A 22,835-nucleotide genomic window follows, 5' to 3' on the forward strand; every position below is an offset into this window, starting at 1 on the left:
ACATAAGGAAATAATCAAAATATTTTCCAGACCTGAAACAGTTAGCATGAATGGAAAAAACATGGAAATGCTAAGTAAAAACAGTAGAGCTAAGAATTGGAACCTTTAAACAGGGAATGACCACTGCTTGATAAATCCTGAAAAGAAAGGAAGGCAGAGGGCTTTAAAATAAAGATACCGACATACCGAGGCGTAACTAGAAACCACAGGGCCCAGGTGCAAGAATCTAGGAAGGGCCCCCCCCAAAAAAAGTGAATTTGATACATATATTTTTTTTTTTTTTTTTTACATTTAACACAGAAAAAAAAATATGAATCAGATTACACGTCTGCAAAAGGAGGTACCCTGTGCCCACAGTCTGTGAGATGGTCTGACCCTCTATTACTGTATATAGTGACACTGTTTAACCCACCAGTACTGTATATAGTGAGTCAGTGACACAGTCTGTAATCTGCCGGTGAGATGACTGACCTGACCCTACCCGCCCCAGTACTTTATAAAGTGACCACAGTAATCTGTGACATGGTCCAGCCCCCCCATACTGTAGTGGTACTGTATAGTGACACTGTTTACCCCCCCCCCATGCTGTAGTAACAAGGTCTGTAATTTGCTGGTTCCACAAACATACACACACATACATGCATAAATACACACACAGTCACATACATACATACATACATACATACATACATACATACATACATACACACACACATACATACATAAATACACACACAGTCACATACATACATACATACACACACATACATACATACATGCATAAATACACACACAGTCACATACATACACACACATACATGCATAAATACACACAGTCACATACATACACACATACACACACACACATACATGCATAAATACACACACAGTCACACACATACATACATACACACACACACATGCATAAATAAACACACAGTCACATACATACACACACACACATACATGCATAAATACACATACACACATACATACATACATACATACATACACACACATACATGCATAAATACACACACCACACATACATACATACACACACACATACATGCATAAATACACACACAGTCACATACATACATACACACACACATACATGCATAAATACACACACAGTCACATACATACACATACATACACACACACATACATGCATAAATACACACACAGTCACATACATACATACACATACACACACATACATGCATAAATACACACACAGTCACATACATACACACATACATGCATAAATACACACAGTCACATGCATACATACACATACACACACACATACATGCATAAATACACACACAGTCACATACATACACACACACATACATGCATAAATACACACACAGTCACATACATACATACACATACACACATACATGCATAAATACACACACCGTCACATACATACACACACACATACATGCATAAATACACACACAGTCACATACATACACACACACATACATAAATACACACACAGTCACATACATACATACACATACACACATACATGGATAAATACACACACCGTCACATACATACATACATACACACACACATAAACACCAATGGGTAAAACAGAAAAAACTAACCCCTGTAGTCAGAGACACTAGTGAGGCATCATGTCACACTCACATGATATCAGTGCAGGCAGTGGCAGGTCAACGTTTTTTATTGTAAAAATTTTTTTTTTTTTTAAGATGGGCCCCAACCCTTGGGGGGCCCAGTCGCAATTGCGACCTCTGCACCCCCTGTAGTCCCTGCATACATATACGTCTAAAGATGTATGTGTGTACATATGTATTTATATGTGTCTGTATGCGTTTACAGACATATATAAACATATAAATGCATAAATATATTGACATAGATATAAGTGCACTGGGGCCCTTTGTAGAGGAAAACATGTAAAAGCATAGTTGTGCAATATTCATATTTAATAGTTTTATACTGTGTATTTACTGTAAATATTTCACATTCCAATGTTCTGCACATAGCATACATAGGTCCAGCCCCCCCATACTGTAGTGGTACTGTATAGTGACACTGTTTACCCCCTGCCCCCCCCCCCCCCATGCTGTAGTAACAAGGTCTGTAATTTGCTGGTTCCACTAACATACCACACATACATGCATAAATACACACACAGTCACATACATACATACATACACACAACATACATGCATAAATACACAACTCAGTCACATACATACATACATACACACACATACATGCATAAATACACACACAGTCACATACATACACACACACACATGCATAAATACACACACAGTCACATACATACATACACACACACATACATGCATAAATACACACAGTCACATACACACATACATACATACACACACACACATACATGCATAAATACACACACAGTCACATACATACATACACACATATACACACATACATGCATAAATACACATACACACATACATACACACACACATACATGCATAAATACACACACAGTCACATACATACATACACACACACACATACATACATAAATACACACATACACACACACATACATGCATAAATACACACACAGTCACATACACACATACAAACACACATACATGCATAAATACACACACAGTCACATACATACATACACATACACACACACATACATGCATAAATACACACACAGTCACATACATACACACATACACACACACATGCATAAATACACACACAGTCACATACATACATACATACACACACACATACATGCATAAATACACACACAGTCACATACATACATACACACACACATACATGCATAAATACACACACAGTCACATACATACATACACATACACACACACATACATGCATAAATACACACACAGTCACATACATACACACATACACACACACATACATAAATACACACACAGTCACATTCATACATACACACACACATACATGCATAAATACACACACCGTCACATACATACACACACACACACACACACACATAAACACCAATGGGTAAAACAGAAAAACTAACCCCTGTAGTCAGAGACACTAGTGAGGCATCATGTCACACTCACATGATATCAGTGCAGGCAGTGGCAGGTCAACGTTTTTTATTGTAAAAAAAAATTTTTTTTTTAAGATGGGCCCCAACCCTTGGGGGCCCAGTCGCAATTGCGACCTCTGCACCCCCCTGTAGTCCCTGCATACATATACGTCTAAAGATGTATGTGTGTACATATGGTATTTATATGTGTCTGTATGCGTTTACAGGACACTATATAAACATATAAATGCATAAATATATTGACATAGATATAAGTGCAACTGGGGACCTTTGTAGAGGAAAACATGTAAAAGCATATTTGTGCAATATTCATATTTAATAAAGTTTTATACTGTGTATTTACTGTAAATATTTCACATTCCAATGTTCTGCACATAGCAGAATATGTTCTAAGTATTAATAATAAACGTATATTAGAAAGTTGTTTTTTTTAATTCCATGCTTTATTTGAATCATGAAAATTTGGTTTTGACTTTAGTGGCTCTTTAAATCTGTTAAATTACAGGTTGTAGACACTTACAAGCCTCTTTTGTATAATTACAGGGGGGGGGGGGGGGGGCGGGTTCAGGAATATACATCACAATATTTTTTTATTTTTTTAGTTCTGAATGAATCCATACACTATGATAAAAACAATTGATGTTAAGATCTACTTAAAGGGATTTTAAAAACCCATTTTTTTCTTTCATGATTGAGATAGAGCATGCAATTTTAAGCAACTTTTTAATTATCAAATGTTCTTTGTACTCTTGGTACCTTTTGTTGAAAAGCAGTGACGTATGCTTAGGATCTAGACCATTTTTGGTTCAGCACCTGGGTAGCGCTTGTAATTGGTAGATAAATGTACCACCAGTCAGCAAGCACTACCCAGGTGCTGAACCAAAAATGGGCCGGCTCCTAAGCTTACAGTCCTATTTTTCAACAAAGATACCAAGAGAACAAAGAAAACTTGATAATAGACGTAAATTAGAAAGTTGCTTAAAAATTGCATGCTCTATCTCAATCTTGAGAGAGAACAATTGGGTTTAATATCCATTTAAGTTCAGCTAAAATGTGTGTCTTTGTTTTGTAATTAACTGGTTTTAATATATTACTAATATGCATTCCTCATTGTCATTTTATTGACCTAGTTATTTTCTATATTCTTGCAGTTTTATTGCAGTAGAGCACATAGATAGCTACTGTGTGTTGATCTCATCCAAAGCAGTTTACTTTCTAAAATGGGGAGATTACGTTGATCGCGATGCCATCTTTCTTGAGATTAAATACGATGATCTGTATCACTGCCTCGTATCAAAAGATCATGGCAAGATCTATGTGCAGCTGACAAAGAAAGCTGAAAACTCAAGCAGTGGAATTGCTATGCCTGGGCCATCTCATCAAAAACCCATGGTAAGAACATTGTTACACAGTTTGGTGAATACATTGGCATCATATAGGAACTAAGGTAGTTAAAGGTACAGTCTAGTCCAAAAATTGTATTGTTTAAAAAGATAGATAATCCCTTTATTACCCATTCCCCACTTTTGCATAACCAACACTTTTATAATAATATACTTTTTACCTCTATGATTACCTTGTATCTAAGCCTCTTTTTTGACAGCCCCCTGATCACATGGCTATTTATTGACTTACATTTTAGCCAATTACTCATAAATAACTCCACGGGCGTGAGCACAACGTTATCTATATGGCCCACATGAACTAGCCGTCTCCTGTTGTTAAAAGCCAATAAAAAAGCATGTGATAAGAGGCTGTCTGAAGTGGCTTAGAAACAGGCAGAAATTTAGAGGTTTAAATGTTATAAAGTATATTAATATAACAATGTTGGTTGTGCAAAGCTGGGGAATGGGTAGTAAAGGCATTATCTATCTTTTTAAACAATAACAATTTTGGTGTTGACTGTCCCTTTAAGCTTGTGAATCACTAAGAAATCACATGGTAAATTTCTGTTTTACTTATACCTTTTCATTACCAAGCTATTATTCTATACAAGCACACCCATCTTATCCCATTGCAGGATATTGCAAAATACACAATTCTTTTATGTATCAGTTTAATAAGACAATTAGTTTTTTATGCCATTTTCTTAAAGAGACAGTATACATCAATTTCAATTTAACTGCATGTAATAGACACTACTATAAAGAATAATATGCACAGATACTGATATAAAAATCCGGTAAAAAAAAAACCTTTAAAAAACGTACTTAGAAGCTCCTAATTTAGCACTGTTGATGAGGTTAGGCTGAGAGCAGACTCTCCCCTGCATATGGAAAGACCCATTATACAAACAGAAGCAATCTGAAGCTTGTGTACATCGGTATACATCTAAAACTGTGGGGCTTGGTTAGGAGTCTGAAAATCAGCACAATGTTATTTCAAAATAAGCAAAACTATACTATTCTTCTTTATAGTAGTGTCTATTACATGCAGTTTTATGAAAATTGTTGTACACTGTCTTTTTAAGACATCAGGATCTGCTTGTGCTGGGACTGGAATTCACAGAACATACAAAAAATAGACTTACAGGGGCATTTCTGTGTCTATTAACCCACTGTCCACAATCACTACTGCAGCAAAAATTAAAACAATTACTAGTTACCTCATAAAATGCCACTTGCTTGTGAAACTTTCAATAGTGTCTTACCAAAATTGAAAAATAAAAATAAATTCTCAACATATATTGTTTTCTCTTGTAAGATGTATCAAGTCCACGGATTCATCCATACTTGTGGGATATTCTCCTTCCCTACAGGAAGTGGCAAAGAGAGCACCCACAGCATAGCTGTCTATATAGCTCCTCCCTTAGCTCCACCCCCCAGTCATTCTTTTTGCCTACTCTAAGTACTAGGAAGGGTAAAGTGAGTGTGGTGACAAAAATGTTTAGTTTTTTATTTCTCAAGCAAAGGTTTGTTATTTTAAATGGTACCGGTGTGTACTATTTACTCTCTGGCAGAAAAGGGATGAAGATTTCTGCAAGGAGGATGATGATCTTTGCACTTTGTAACTAAGATCCACTGCTGTTCAGTTCAGAGTACAGGAAAACTGCATTGAGGTATGTTCAGTCTATTGTTACTGTGTTAATTCTAGAAAAGGCTGACAATATCCCCATGAGGGAAGGGTAAGCTGTATTCAGACACTTGGTAGGAATCCCAGCTTGCATAAAAGGGCTCATTAGTTACTGGTGACACTGATAGGAAAAAACGTTTTTTGTTTATTTAGAAAAAATGCAAATATAACGTTTTTTGAGGGACTTAAGGGGTCAGTGTGGCTTGTTTAAGGGTTATTAACCCACATGGCTAGTTTAAGAAACACTCTGTTGTGTTTCTTTTAGGCCCCAAAAACATTGAGTGAGGTGGGAGGGGCCCTATTTTCGTGCCTCAGTTGCGCAGTTTCTTTTCCCTCAGAGACATCCAGCTGCTTCTCCAGAGGTTCCTACTGTGTTTGAGGGCTGTAAAGAAGTTTTTTCCCCACAAATCGTTCCTAAATCGTTCCTAAAGGGCAGGTAGGCGCCACAGCAGAGCTGTGGCAAGGTGCTGAACGTTTTTTACCGGTTTTGACGTTTTTGTCAATCTGGTTTTTACATTAAGGGGTTAATTGTTTATTTGCATAGCTGTGCAAAGTTACTATAGGCTTTATGATACTACTGTAAAAATGTACTGCTTTTTTACACTGTTTTGCAGAGTTTGTGCAGCTTTTTTTCTCTTAAAGGCACAGTACGTTTTTTTCTAAGTGTTATTTGCTTTGATTAAAGTGTTTTCCAAGCTTGCTTGTTACATTACTAGCCTGTTTAACATGTCTGACACCAAGGAAAATCCTTGTTCAATGTGTTTAGAAGCCATTGTGGAACCCCCTTTTAGAATGTGTCCCACTTGCGACTGATATGTCTATAAACTATAAAGAACATATTTTAGCACTTAAAAATAGAGCAATAGATGATTCTCAGTCAGAAGGAAATGAGGGTTCGCCATCTAGCTCTCCCCAAGGTGTCACAAACCAGTAACGCTCGGCACAAGTGACGCCAAGTACATCTAGTGCGTTAAATTCATTTACTTTGCAAGACATGGCCACAGTTATGAAGACAACCCTCACAGAGGTTTTATCCAAACTGCCTGGTTTACAAGGAAAGCGTGACAGCTCTGGTTAAGAACAAATGCTGAGCCGTCTGACTATTTAGTAGCCGTATACGATATACCCCTCACAATGTTCTGAAGTAGGGGTAAGGGATTTGTTATCTGAGGGAGAAATTTCTGATTCAGGAAAGACGCTCCCTCAGACAGATTCTGATATGACGGCCATTAAATCTAAGCTTGAACACCTCCGCTTAATTGCTCAGGGAGGAATTAGCGACTCTAGATGATTGTGACCCTATAGTGGTCCCAGAGAATTGTGTAAAATGGACAAACACTTAGAGGTTCCTGTTTACACCTGAAGTTTTTTCCAGTCCCTAAGAGGATTGTGAATATTATCACTAAGGAGTGGGATAGACCAGGTATTCCATTCGCTCCCCCTCCTGTTTTTAAGAAAATGTTTCCCATATCTGACACCATGCGGGACTCGTGGCAGACAGTTCCTAAGGTGGAGGGGAGCTATTTCTACTCTGTCTAAGCGTACAACTATACCTATCGAAGACAGTTGTGCTTTCAAAGATCCTATGGATAAAAAATTAGAGGGTCTCCTGAAGAAAATTTTTGTTCATCAAGGTTTTTTTTCTCCAACCTATTGCATGCATTGTTCCTGTAACTACTGCAGCTGCTTCTGGTTCGAGGCTCTAGAAGAGGCTCTTCAGATGGAGACTCCATTAGAGGATATTATGGACAGAATTAAGGCCCTTAAGTTGGCTAATTCTTTCATTACAGATGCCGCTTTCCAATTGGCTAAATTAGCGGCAAAGAATTCAAGTTTTGCCATTTTAGCACGCAGGGCGTTATGGCTTAAGTACTGGTCTGCTGATGTGTCATCAAAATCTAAACTTTTGAACATCCCTTTCAAAGGAAAGACCCTATTCGAGCCTGAACTGAAAGAGATTATTTCAGACATCACTGGAGGGACAGGCCATGCCCTCCCTCAGGATAGATCAAATAAAAATGAGGACCAAACAAAATAATTTTCGTTCCTTTCAGAACTTCAAGGGTGGTCCCGCTTCAGCTTCCCCTGCTGCAAAGCAAGAGGGGAATTTTGCCCCAATCCAAGTCAGTCTGGAGACCTAACCAGGCTTGGGAACAAGGGTAAACAGGCCAAGAAGCCTGCAAGACAGCATGAAGGGTAGTCCCCGATCCGGGACCAGATCTAGTAGGGGGCAGACTCTCTCTCTTCGCTCAGGCTTGGGCAAGAGATGTTCACGATTCCTGGGCTTTAGAAATTGTGTCCCAGGGATATCTTCTGGACTTCAAAGACTCCCCCCCACAAGGGGGAGATTTCACTTTTTTCAATTGTCCTGCAAACCAGACAAAGAGAGAGGCGTTCTTACACTGTGTAGAAGACCTACATACCATGGGAGGGATCCCGCCCAGTTCCAAAAGAGGAACAAGGGCTAGGGTTTTACTCAACCTGTTTGTGGTTCCCAAAAAAGAGGGAACTTTCAGACCAATCTTGGATCTCAAAATTCTAAACAAATTCCTCAAAGTTCCATCATTCAAGATGGAGACTATTCGGACTATTCTACCTCTGATCCAGGAGGGGTCAATATATGACTACTGTGGACTTAAAAGATGCGTATCTACACATCCCTATTCACAGAGATCATCATCAATTCCTCAGATTCGCCTTTCTGGACAGGCATTACCAGTTTGTGGCCCTTCCCTTTCGGGTTGGCCACGGCTCTCAAGAATTTTCACAAAGGTGCTAGGGTCCCTTCTGGCGGTTCTAAGACCGCGGGCATAGCAGTGGCGCCTCATCTAGACGACATCTTAATTCAGGCTTTGACTTTCTAGCTAGCCAAGTCTCACACGGACATCGTGTTGGCTTTTTCTGAGATCTCACGAATGGAAGGTGAACATATAAAGAGTTCTCTCTTCCCTCTCACAAGAGTTTCCTTCCTAGGGGACTCTGATAGACTCGGCAGAAATGAAAATATTTCTGACGGAGGTCAGAAAATCAAAACTCTTAACCACCTTGCCGTAGCTCTTCATTCCATTTCTCAGCCATCAGTGGCTCAGTGTATGGAGGTAATCGGACTCATGGTAGCGGCATATGGACATAGTTGTTTTTGCCCGCCTACACCTCAGACCACTGCAACTATGCATGCTGGAAGAGAATGGGGATTATGCAGATTTATCTCCTCATCTGCATCTGGACCAGGAGACCAGAGATTCTCTTCTCTGGTGGTTGTCTCAGACCACCTGTCCTCAAGGAATGTGTTTCCACAGGCCAGAGTGGCTCATAGTAACGACAGATGCCAGCCTGCTAGGCTGGGGTGCAGTCTGGAACTCCCTGAAAGCACAGGGCTTATGGTATCAGGAGGAAACTCTCCTCCCGATAAACATTCTAGAACTGAGAGCGATATTCAAAGCACTTCAGGCGTGGCCTCAGCTTGCTGCGGCCAAATTCATTATTATTATTATTTATTATCAGGTTATTTGTAGAGCGCCAACAGATTCCGCAGCGCTAAATTCATCAGATTTCAGTCGGACAACATCACGACTGTAGCTTATATCAATCATCAAGGAGGACACGGAGTTCTCTAGCGATGAATGGAGGTAACCAACATAATCCGATGGGCGGAGCATCACTCTTGCCATCTTTCAGCAATCCATATCCCAGGAGTAGAGAACTGGGAGGCGGACTTTTCATCCCGGGGGAGTGGGAGCTCCATCCGGAGGTATTTGCACAGCTGACTCAGCTATGGGGCACACCAGAATTGGATCTGATGGCGTCCCCGTCAGAATGCCAAACTTCCTCGTTACGGGTCCAGGTCCCGGGATCCCCAGGCGGTACTGATAGATGCTCTAGCAGTGCTCTGGTCCTTCAATCTGGCCTATGTATTTCCACCGTTTCCTCTCCTCCCACGTCTGGTTGCCAGAATCAAGCAGGAGAGAGCTTCGGTGATTCTGATAGAACCTGCGTGACCACGCAGGACTTGGTATGCAGACCTAGTGGACATGTCATCGGTTCCACCGTGGACTCAGCCAATGAGGCAGGACCTTCTAATCCAAGGTCCATTCACGCATCCAAATCTAATTTCTCTGCGTCTGACTGCTTGGAGATTGAACGCCTGATTCTATCAAAGCGTGGTTTCTCTGAGTCGGTCATTGATACCCTGATTCAAGCTAGAAAGCCTGTCACCAGGAAGATTTATCATAAGATTTGGCGCAAATATTTTTATTGATGTGAATCCAAGGGTTACTCATGGAGTAAGATTAGGATTCCCAGAATATTGTCCTTTCTCCAAGAAGGATTGGAGAAGGGATTATCAGCTAGTTCCTTAAAAGGACAAATATCTGCTTTGTCTATTCTTTTGCACAAACAACTGGCAGATGTCCCAGACGTTCAAGCATTTAGTCAGGCCTTGGTCAGAATCAAGCCCCCGTTTGAACCTATGCATTCCATAGATATTAAGCTTCTATCATGGAAAGTTTTGTTTTTAGTAGCTATCTCTTCGGCTCAAAGAGTTTCTGAGTTATCTGCTTTACAGTGTGACTCACCTTACCTTGTTTTCCATGCAGATAAGGTGGTTTTGCGTACCAAACCTGGGTTTCTTCCTAAGGTTGTTTCTAATAGGAATATCAATCAGGAGATTGTTGTTCCTTCACTGTGTCCTAATCCTTCATCAAAGAAGGAACGTCTGTTGCACAATCTTGATGTGGTTCGTGCTTTAAAGTTCTACTTACAAGCAACTAAAGATTTCCGTCAAACATCCTCATTGTTTGTGGTTTATTCTGGTAAACGGAGAGGTCAAAAGGCTACGGCTACCTCTCTTTCCTTTTGGCTGAAAAGCATCATCCGTTTGGCTTATGAGACTGCTGGCCAGCAGCCTCCTGAAAGAATTACTGCTCATTCTACTAGAGCAGTGGCTTCCACATGGGCTTTTCAAAATGAGGCTTCTGTTGAACAGATTTGTAAGGCGGCGACTTGGTCTTCGCTTCATACTTTTTTCCAAATTTTCCAAATTTGATACTTTTGCTTCTTCTGAGGCTATTTTTGGGAGAAAGGTTCTACAAGCAGTGGTGCCTTCCGTTTAAGGTACCTGTCTTGTCTCTCCCTTCATCCGTGTCCTAAAGCTTTGGTATTGGTATCCCACAAGTATGGATGAATCCGTGGACTCGATACATATTACAAGAGAAAACATAATTTATGCTTACCTGATAAATTTCTTTCTCTTGTGATGTATCGAGTCCACGGCCCACCCTGTTTATTTAAGACAGGCAGTATATTTTTATTTAAAAAAACTTCAGTCACCACTGCACCCTATAGTTTCTCCTTTTTCTTCCTAGCCTTCGGTCGAATGACTGGGGGGTGGAGCTAAGGGAGGAGCTATATAGACAGCTCTACTGTGGGTGCTCTCTCTGCCACTTCCTGTAGGGAAGGAGAATATCCCACAAGTATGGATGAATCCGTGGACTTGATACATCACAAGAGAAATAAATTTATCAGGTAAGCATAAATTATGTTTTTAGCAGCCCAAAGACAGCAGTTAGCAGGTTCAACATACTGAGGTAATATCTATCTAATTTCAGGCTGTGTAACATCTATATAAACTAGGGTGCTTTGTGGTGTCTTGCTGTACAGATGCTGAAGGGTTAATAATGTAACCCTTGTTTGCTTATTTTGGTACTTGCTGTAAAGTTATTCTTCCTATGTCATTTATATTCTTGATAGTATGGGAGGATGATGTACTTGATGATTTAATCTGCATTAAAGGCTATAGCAATGCAAAAACAAAATCCTCCCATACTATCCAATTTTATATTTGCACTATTTCTTGCACATGACCCTGTTTAACCTCTGCAAATTGATTAAACACATAGTTAAAGTCATCTCCAGTGCAGCAATGTAATACTGGGAGCTTCCTGAACACATCTTGTGAGCCAATGACAAAAGACACAAATGTATGTGGCCACCAATCAACAGCTAGCTCCCAGTAGTGCATTACTGCTGCTGCTGCTATGTACATAATCTTTCCAACAAAGGTACCCAAGAGAACAAAGTAAATTTGATAATAAAAGTATATTTCAAAATTACATGCTCTGTCTGAATCATGAAAATATAATTTTTCCTATCCCTTTAGTTAATCAGTATGGCTAAAATTATACTTACTAGTATTTTACGTGCTGCTTTTGGGGTGGATTGGAGTGGGCGGGGCTAGGCAATCTATAAATTGGACATGGCTATGCTCAAGTGTCACTGAATTTCATTTTTTTTTAAATGTTGCCAACTATGCCCTTCGATAGATAATTCCCTAATTGGCTTTAAACGGATACTGACTGAATCCAAATTTTTTCTTTTGTGATTTGGATAGAGCATGCAATTTTAAGCAACTTTCTAATTTACTCCTATTATCAATTTTTCTTCGTTCTCTTTGTATCTTTATTTGAGAAGCAGGAATATATGTAAGCTTAAAGGGACAGTATACACCAATTTTCATATAACTGCATGTAATAGACACTACTATAAAGAATAAGATGCACAGATACTGATATAAAAATCCAGTATAAAACTGTTTAAAAACTTACTTAGAAGCTCTCAGTTTAGCTCTGTTGAAAAGGCAGTTGGAAAGCCCACTGCAAGTGGGATATAAGACCCTCCCCACCTCCCCCTTCTTTTGCATATGAAAAGACCCTTTACACAAAGCTGGAGTAGGTAGCTGACGGTATCCTCCTAAAACTTTGGGGCTTGGTTAGGAGTCTGAAAATCAGAGCAATGTTATTTAAAAATAAGCAAAACTATACATTTAAAAAAAACTAAAAACTTTATGGGCTATATAAATAAATCATCTACAAAACATTTATGCAAAGAAAAAATGAGTGTATGATGTCCCTTTAAGAGCCTAGTTTTGGTTCAGCACCTGTGCAGCCACCAATCAGAAAGCGCTATCCAGGATGCTGAACCTAAAATGGGCTGGCTCGTTAAAATCAAGATTAAATGTTTATGGTTCAGACAGAGCATGCAGTTTTTAAACTTTTTTCCATTTTACTTCTATTATCAAATTTGCTTTGTTCCTTTGGTATCCTTTGTTAAAAAGCATACCTAGATTATAAACCCACACAGACTTAGCTGGATGCGCTACCATGAATCTCCAAATTAGGATTCAACTTGACTTTCATAGTGGTCCTGAGCGTATATAAACTGATATGATCTAGTCCAAGATACAAGATTTCTAGTGTAATAAAATTAAGTACGAACTGCAATATAAAATTTAGTTTAGTATATGATTAAATCCATCATAAAATTCACAACGCATTTGTCTGTGCTTGCTCCACCATTTCATCAGGTGTATAAATTAAAACCCTGCAGTACATATGTGATGGATACCCCGACTACCCCGGCTGGGTAGCTCCGCCAAACGGGTCCTGCTTCCTCCCTGCCGACTGCAGCTATGTAGCTGGCAAGGGACCACAGCCTGTAGCCACCCTTGATGCCCTAAAGCACCAGTATTCAGGGGTCCCACCCTGTGGCAGACTCCGGCTACCCCCACTAGGTAGCTAGGCCAGAGGGTCCTTCCTCCCCCAGACAAGGGGCCGCTATGTAGCGGAGAAGAAGTGATTTCAGCAATCCCTACCCAAATAACTAGACAACTAGCATTTAGGTTGAACAAAGAAGAACAGACTTTATTTTAAAAAAAAAACACACACACTCCTTTTATACACAAAGCTCATCTTGATAAGACACTGGACAATCCCACAATTTTCCCTTCATTCCCGCTCCTCCAGACAGACCGGCGCCTCCATAGCAGCCACAGAATCCCAGGACCCAGGGGTGGTGGTTTCTGGGTGATCCCAAAAGCTCTCGATCCCCAGTTGCCACAGTCCAAAAAGCGGCGTGATCCGCTATTGCGGACCAAAGTTACAGCCCAGTAAAGATGGTGGGGGGGGGGTAGGTGACGTTTTCGTGGTGATCCCGGGGGAGCGGCAGCACTTCCAGTCCAAAAACAGATGTGATTCATTACAGGGGACCAGAGATACAGTCCATCGAAGTTATGGGCATAAGGGTGTCAAAAAACCCTGGTTCCCAAAGGAGCTCCCCTCCGGTAATTCCCCCTCTTGTCCACACGAGGGGCTACCAATCCCCAAAAGAGCGAAGCTCTGGGGCAAAGGGCTGCTGGAGCGACCAGGGGTAAAGTTAGCGGGTGTCCTGCTTTTCTGGGGCCGACCGTGAGTTCCAGGTGCCCGGCCAGCCTGAGAGGGGTTAGGCGGGTGTCCGTTGTAAGGCAGCCGCCCGGGAGTTCCAGGAGCCCGGCCAGCCTAGGAGGGTATTTCCAGTCTTCTATGACAAAGTAGGAACAAAACAACAAGCAAACAAAGACTCCTAGAGTTCGTGGTCGCTCCGAGGAGCCCAAATCCGATGAGGAACAACAGGGGTGAGGTAGTAGGGTTTAACAATTGCAGCCCGGTGTCCGTGACAGCACCCTTGGCTGTCTGGTATCCGTGACATCTCCCCCCCTCCAGTTCGGCAGACCTAGCTAGACCCTTAACGGATCAGCCTGGGGCGGTCCGATGGTGTCCCTCCACTTCTCGGTTGCTGGGGAAGATTATCCATGCTCTCCCACAAGTGTATTCCCACCCCAGACCGGAGGGTGAGGTTGCTCCTTGGTGGGGCAGGCAAGACTCGGGTGCCCAAACTTGTGGCACCAACTGCAGGGCCAGGTCTCCCCCGGGCCCAATGTCATGTCTGCCCCCTGTGGGAAATTTTCCTCCGGGCGGAAAAAGGGTAGAGATCATGCCCAGCTACTGGGGAGAGAGACGGACTGTCTCTCCTCCTGGGAAGGGGATCTGTCGCTGGGGAGGGAGGCCGGCCGGCTACCTCCGCTCCCTGAGAAACTGTGCTGCCACTGGGGAGGGAGACCGGCTGTCTCCTCTCCCTGAAAAGGGTGCTGCCTCTGGGGAGAGTTATCAACATCCGTCTCTCCCTGCAAGGGTTCTGTGTAAGGGGAGGGAGGACGACTACCTCCGCTCCCAGGAAATGGCTCTGCCGCTGGGGAGAGAGACCGACTGTCTCCTCTCCCAGGAAAGGGTTCTGTGTAAGGGGAGGGAGGACGACTACCTCTGCTCCCAGGGGATGGCTCTGTCGCTGGGGAGAGAGACCAACTGTCTCCTCTCCCTGCTCCTGGCTCTGCCACTGGGGAGAGACACCAACTGTCTCCTCTTTCGGGAAGGGGTTCTGCTTACGGGGACAGGGAGGAAGACTACCTCCGCTCACAGGGGATGGCTCTGCTGATGGGGAGAGAGACCGGTTGTCTCCTCTCCCTGTACCTGGCTCTCTGGAAGGGGTTTTGCCGCTGGGGAAAGTTATCGACATCCGTCTCTTCCTGCAAGGGGTTCTGTGTAAAGGGGAGGGAGGACGACTACCTCCGCTCCCAGGGGATGGCTTGGCCACTGGGGAGAGAGACCGACTGTCTCCTCTCCCTGCTCCTGGCTCTGCCGCTGGGGAGAGAGACCGACTGTCTCCTCTCCCAGGAAGGGGTTCTGCTTACAGGAGGGAGGACGACTACCTCTGCTTCCAGGGGATTGCTCTGTCGCTGGGGAGAGAGACCGACTGTCTCCTTTCCCTGCTCCTGGCTCTGCCGCTGGGGAGAGAGACCCACTGTCTCCTCTCCCATAAAGGGGTTCTGCTGCTGGGGAGAGTTATCAACATCCGTCTCTCCTTGCAAGGGGTTCTGTGTAAGGGGAGGGAGGACGACTACCTCCACACACAGGGGATGGCTCTGCCGCTGGGAAGAGAGACCGACTGTCTCCCTTCCCTGCTCCTGGCTCTGCCGCTGGGGAGAGAGACAGACTGTCTCCTCTCCCAGGAAGGAGTTCTGTGTAAGGGTAGGGAGGATGAGTACCTCCGCTCCCAGGGGATGGCTCTGCTGCTGGGGAGAGAGACTGAGTGTCTCCTCTCCCTGCTCCTGGCTCTGCCGCTGGGCAGAGAGACCGACTGTCTCCTCTCCCGGGAGGGAGTTCTGTGGGTGGGGAGAGAAGTCAGCGACCTCCGCTCCCTGGTTTCCTGGAGCTGTTGCAGGTGCTGGGCAGAGGCCGTGGCTCTCTGCCCTGTTGCCAGCGCTTCTGCTGGGGTGGCTCCCTGGTCCAAGACCATAAGCTCAAAGCCAGGCTGCTGATCGGGATCCAGCAGCCCTGGGTCCCTTTTTCTTTGTTGCCACTCCTCCATGGTCGAGCTCCATGAATCCCAGAGTGCTACACCCCAGATCTGTTTAGTCTCAGCAGGCTGCTTAACAAGATTTAGCAGCCTCTGGTATTCCTTGACCAGTGCCTCTTCCTGGTCACTTATAAAATCCAGATCGTCTAGTAGCCAGGATTCCTCCAAGAGATCCAGCAGTTCCTCTTGGAGCCCAGAGATATCCTCCAGACCCTGGTCCGTCTCGCTCCCAAAGTCTGGGGTCCTCTGTCCTTTTTGTAAATTGTAATCCAGGGCCCCCAAAGCCCTCTGTGGGAGAGGTTTCCACCAGCCATGGCTGTGCTTGCATAGCGAGCCATCTGAGGGCCCGGTAGCCGTCCTCCACCCACATCTCTGTCTGGACCAGTCTATGTAGGACAGATAGCCATTCCTTCTTTGGCTGTTTTCCCAGGAAAGGCACTCGCAAGGTCCGCCGAACCCGGAACCTTGTGTCATTTGTGGGGAGGACTTTTCCATCGTCCCGGTCATGTTGAAGAGCCTCCCACCAGAGGTCCCTCTGTTCCAGCTCATCCTGTAGATAAATAGGACCATCCAGCTGGGCCAGTTCGTCCTGTAGGTAAATAGGACCGTCCAGCTGGGCCAGCGCCTCCTGTACTCTCCTTAGAAACTTGGCTTCCATAGTTACCGGCTACTGTGGCCCTTCTCCTCTGTCAGCAGGAATCATGTGAAAGAAGCAGATCCCACCACTGCCAGCCAATGTGACGGATACCCCGACTACCCCGGCTGGGTAACTCCGCCAAACGGGTCCTGCTTCCTCCCTGCCGACTGCAGCTATGTAGCTGACAAGTGACCACAGCCTGTAGCCACCACTGATGCCTGACAGCACCAGTATTCAGGGTCCCACCTCCCCCAGACAAGGGGCTGCTATGTAGCGGATAAGGGATTTCCGCAATCCCCACCCAAATAACTAGGCAACTAGCATTTAGGTGGAACAAAGAAGAACTGACTTTATTGGAAAACACACTCCTTTTATACACAAAGCTCATCTTGATAAGACACTGGACAATCCCACAATTTTCCCGCCCCTCCAGACCGACCGGCGAGTCCATAGCAGCCACAGTCCAACAGAATCCCAGGGGTGGCGGTTTTGGGGTGATCCCGGGGAGCGGCAACACTTCCAGTGTGTCATTTGAAAGCTCTCTGTCCCCAGATGCCACAGTCCAAAAAGCGACGTGATCCGCTACTGGAGACTAGAGTTACAGCCCGGTAGAGATAGGGGGGATAGGTGGCGGTTTCGGGGTGATCCCGGGAGAGCGGCGGCACTTCCAGGGTGTCGATCCCCAGATGCCACAGTCCAAAAAGCAGTGTGATTCGTTACCGGGGACCAGAGATACAGTCTGTTAAAGTTATGGGGGTAGGGGTGTTAGAAACCTCCGGTTCCCAAAAAAGCTCCCCTCCGGTAATTCCCCCACCTCTGGTCCTCCCTAGGGGCTACCAATGCCCAAAATAGAGGAGCTCTGGGGCAAAGGGCCGCTGGAGCGACCAGGGGTAAAGTTAGCAGGTGTCCTGCTGTTCTGTGGCCGACCATGAGTTCCAGGAGCCCGTTCAGCCTGAGAGGGGTTAGGCGGGTGTCCGTTGTGAGACGGCTGACCAGGAGTTCCAGGATCCCGGCCAGCCTAGGAGGGTTTTTCTGGTCAGAGACCAGCTCTTCTCTGACAAAGTAGGAACAAAAAAACAAGCAAACAAAGACTCCTAGATATTGTGGTTCCTCCAAGGAGCACAAAACCACTGAGGAACAACAGGGGTGAGGTAGAAGGGGTTTAACCCTTGCAGCCCTGTGTCCGTGACAGCAGCCTTGGCTGTCTGGTATGCGTGACAACATACATTTAAATACTCTCTGCCTCTATGAGATTCCAATCCGCATGTGCTAAATTACCTTGTCCCCAATGCGCATGCGTAATATTACGTAATTGTGATTTAATCATTACTCATAGGGGATTTCCCTTAACTTCAGAGGGTCTGATCACTAACACTACGGATATTTCGAAACGCCTCCTCTCTAAATGACACATTTACCTAGTTATCAATGTAAGGGTGTCATGTGCTTAAATAGTCATATTCAATTTCACATCTGTCAGATTGCTCATACAATTTGTTATATGCCAAACTAATAACATGGATCTCTATGAGCTCATATATACTGTGCTTATAATATCAACATAAATATATCATTTGTTAGGTGTGTAAATGAATAGGGTAATTCTCTTTATATCCAGAGCTGCTAACAATCCAGAAGGACAAGAAATAATAGAACCTGTCAATGGTTATTTTACTGAAAGTATTTGTCCATTTTCATTTTCTTCATGTTTTATTGGTACTTTATATATAACCCTTTGCTAACAATGCTGCTGTTATTTATTTTCTTATATTTAAAGGTGTACGTGAAGTCTGAAGCACTAGCTGTAAAAATATCTCAAGAGATAAACTATGCAAAAAGTCTTTATTATGAGCAACAGCTGATGCTAAGAATAACTGAAGATCAAGAATATTTGGATTTGGATTCTTAAGCAAAGCACCAAACAACCAGCTAGAATTTTCCTGCCGCTTTTCTTACACGTAACATATAGCAATTTACTGTCCTGAAACTGATTTACCAGTGAAATTATATATATATATATATATATATATATATATATATATATATATATATATATATATATATATATATATATATAGAATAGCATCAGTAAAATAGTGAAAGCAAAATAATAAAAAATATAAAAAGTTGATCATTAAATAAACTACTGCCTTTCAAGTATATTTAAAAATAGGGGGATAATTTATGTTACGGATAACTAATATTTCAAATTATATATACATATCATTTAAAAAATACTAATTTTAAAGAAATATCTTTATTTTGCTATTTTGTAAATATGTACATCTGTGGTTTGATGTAAATACAAACAAATATCTGGAAACTGTTTTGTGTTGTGTAAATTTATTTACTATGAAATCATTGCGTAAAAATGATAAAGACTAATTGTTTAATTTGGTCTATTTTATAAAATGATTATATGGACTGACAGAATACTGCACTGAATATATTAGTTCATGTTAATTATCTTTAAGAACAAAGGAGCCTAGCTTGGATCATGTAGATCTCGGTTACCTATGGAGCATTGCATATTCTATTCTTATATCAAAATAAATGTATTTAGAATTGCCGTTACAAAGAATTGAAATTTAGTCAATTGTTTCCTCATCCACAATCAAGTCTAATAAGTGCAGACGTTTTACCTTGATTTGAGTGTTTTTAGTAGACAGTGCTCATGTTTCTGATTCCAACGTCTTGATCAGTTCCGGTAAACTTTGACAAATCTCAATGCTTAGATAGTTTAAAATGAAAGACAATTTGTGATATTTCCCTTTTCAGTCCTCTCAATTAATCTTTAAATCCTTTTAAATGTAACATGTGCCCATGAATCTCTACACAAAATTGTAGAAATAAAGAATTTATTTTTTTCTCAAATCTAAACTGCTTCTTCTTGTGTGTGTGTGTGTGTGTTTTGTTTGTTGTTAAAGAAAAATGTTAATAGAACATATACTCTGGACTTAAAGGGCCATAATACCCAAATGTTTAAACACTTGAAAGTGATGCATTATAGCTGTAAAAAGCTGACTAGAAAATATCACCTGAACATCTCTATGTAAAAAAGAAAGATATTTTACCTCAAAAGTTTCTCAGTAGCCACATCCCATTGTAAAGGACTTCTAAGCAACAAATCAGTATGTCTGTCTCGGGACAGCTAAGGGAGTGAGCTTTCGTGCACACTCATCTTATTTCCCTATTCAGTGTAAGGAAGTTTACAATGAAATCTCATGGGAGTTAAGTGAAATCTCATGAGATCACAGTAAAAGAGTTTATGATGCTGATTGGCTGCTGTTCATTTCTTCTTTTTTTTTATTACCTGCAGCTGAGCAACAGCTGAGTATAACTTTTTACACAGAACTTAATCTGCTGAGCTGAGGAAATTGTGAGGTAAAATATCTTCTTTTTTTACATAGAGATGCTCAAGTGATATTTTCCTATCAGCTTTTTACAGTTATGCTGCATCAGTTTCAAGTGATTTAGCATATGAGTATTATGTCCCTTTAATGTAAATGTTTTTTTTTTAATTATCTGAAATTGTAAACATGTAAAAATAACCCCAAGAGACCAGGGAATTTTAATACAAACTTTAACCATGAACACTTGTAACAACTGACCTGTGAAAAGTTTTCAAATATTTTAATTTCTTTCATGTAATTAGCAAGAGTCCATGAGCTAGTGACGTATGGGATATACATTCCTACCAGGAGGGGCAAAGTTTCCCAAACCTCAAAATGCCTATAAATACACCCCTCACCACACCCACAAATCAGTTTTACAAACTTTGCCTGAAGTAAGTTTGTGCTAGATTCTACGTTGATATGCGCTCCGCAGCAGGTTGGAGCCCGGTTTTCCTCTCAGCGTGCAGTGAATGTCAGAGGGATGTGAAGAGAGTATTGCCTGTTTGAATTCAATGATCTCCTTCTACGGGGTCTATTTCATAGGTTCTCTGTTATCGGTCGTAGAGATTCATCTCTTACCTCCCTTTTCAGATCGACGATATACTCTTATATATATATATACCATTACCTCTGCTGATTTTCGTTTCAGTACTGGTTTGGCTTTCTACAAACATGTAGATGAGTGTCCTGGGGTAAGTAAGTCTTATTTTCTGTGACACTCTAAAGCTATGGTTTGGCACTTTTTTAAAGTTCTAAATATATGTATTCAAACATTTATTTGCCTTGACTCAGAATGTTCAACATTCCTTTTTTTCAGACAGTCAGTTTCATATTTGGGATAATGCATTTGAATCAATCATTTTTCTTACCTTAAAAATTTGACTTTTTCCCTGTGGGCTGTTAGGCTCGCGGGGGCTGAAAATGCTTCATTTTATTGCGTCATTCTTGGCGCTGACTTTTTTGGCGCAAAAAATCTTTTCTGTTTCCGGCGTCATACGTGTCGCCGGAAGTTGCGTCATTTTTTGACGTTCTTTTGCGCCAAAAATGTCGGCATTCCGGATGTGGCGTCATTTTGGCGCCAAAAGCATTTAGGCGCCAAATAATATGGGCGTCGCTTTTGTCTCCACATTATTTAAGTCTCATTTTTCATTGCTTCTGGTTGCTAGAAGCTTGTCCTTTGGCATTTTTTCCCATTCCTGAAACTGTCATTTAAGGAATTTGATCAATTTTGCTTTATATGTTGTTTTTTCTCTTACATATTGCAAGATGTCTCACGTTGCATCTGAGTCAGAAGATACTTCAGGAAAATCGCTGTCTGGTGCTGGAACTACCAAAGCTAAGTGTATCTGCTGTAAACTTTTGGTAGCTGTTCCTCCAGCTGTTGTTTGTATTAAATGTCATGACAAACTTGTTAATGCAGATAATATTTCCTTTAGTAAAGTACCATTACCTGTTGCAGTTCCAACAACATCTAATGTTCAGAGTGTTCCTGATAACATAAGAGATTTTGTTTCTGACTCCATTAAGAAGGCTATGTCTGTTATTCCTCCTTCTAGTAAACACAAAAAATCTTTTAAAACTTCTCATTATCCAGATGAATTTTTAAATGAACATCATCATTCTGATTCTAATGATTCCTCTGGTTCAGAGGATTCTGTCTCAGTGGTTGATGCTGATAAATCTTCATATTTATTTAAAATGGAATTTATTCGTTCTTTACTTAAAGAAGTTTTAATTGCTTTAGAAATTGAGGATTCTGGTCCTCTTGATACTAAATCTAAACGTTTAGACAAGGTCTTTAAATCTCCTGTGGTTATTCCAGAAGTTTTTCCTGTTCCTGGTGCTATTTCTGAAGTAATTTCCAGAGAATGGAATAATTTGGGTAATTCATTTACTCCCTCTAAACGTTTTAAGCAATTATATCCTGTGCCGTCCGACAGATTAGAGTTTTGGGACAAAATCCCTAAAGTTGATGGGGCTATTTCTACCCTTGCTAAACGTACTACTATTCCTACGGCAGATGGTACTTCCTTTAAGGATCCTTTAGATAGGAAAATTGAATCCTTTCTAAGAAAAGCTTATCTGTGTTCAGGTAATCTTCTTAGACCTGCTATATCATTGGCTGATGTTGCTGCAGCTTCAACTTTTTGGTTGGAAACTTTAGCGCAACAAGTAACAGATCATGATTCTCATAATATTATTCTTCTTCTTCAACATGCTAATAATTTTATCTGTGATGCCATTTTTGATATTATCAGAGTTGATGTCAGGTTTATGTCTCTAGCTATTTTAGCTAGAAGAGCTTTATGGCTTAAAACTTGGAATGCTGATATGTCTTCTAAATCGACTCTACTTTCCCTTTCTTTCCAGGGTAATAAATTATTTGGTTCTCAGTTGGATT

At 41.7% G+C, this 22,835-nt stretch overlaps 1 protein-coding gene across 3 annotated transcripts in view; it reads left to right on the top strand.

Annotated features, from left to right (window-relative positions):
- VPS13D (vacuolar protein sorting 13 homolog D) overlaps positions 1 to 19,913 on the top strand; it is a 1,255,097-nt gene extending 1,235,184 nt beyond the window's left edge. For all 3 annotated transcript variants that reach the window (XM_053690423.1, XM_053690422.1, XM_053690424.1), the window contains 2 exons: positions 4,258 to 4,498; positions 18,817 to 19,913. In XM_053690423.1, coding sequence (XP_053546398.1) covers positions 4,258 to 4,498; positions 18,817 to 18,948 — 373 coding nt within the window. In that variant the 3' untranslated portion in view covers positions 18,949 to 19,913. The remainder of the gene's footprint in view (positions 1 to 4,257; positions 4,499 to 18,816) is intronic.
- Positions 19,914 to 22,835: the final 2,922 nt, after the last annotated feature.

This window comes from Bombina bombina, chromosome 8 (assembly GCF_027579735.1).
Source record: "Bombina bombina isolate aBomBom1 chromosome 8, aBomBom1.pri, whole genome shotgun sequence".
NCBI lineage: Eukaryota > Metazoa > Chordata > Amphibia > Anura > Bombinatoridae > Bombina > Bombina bombina.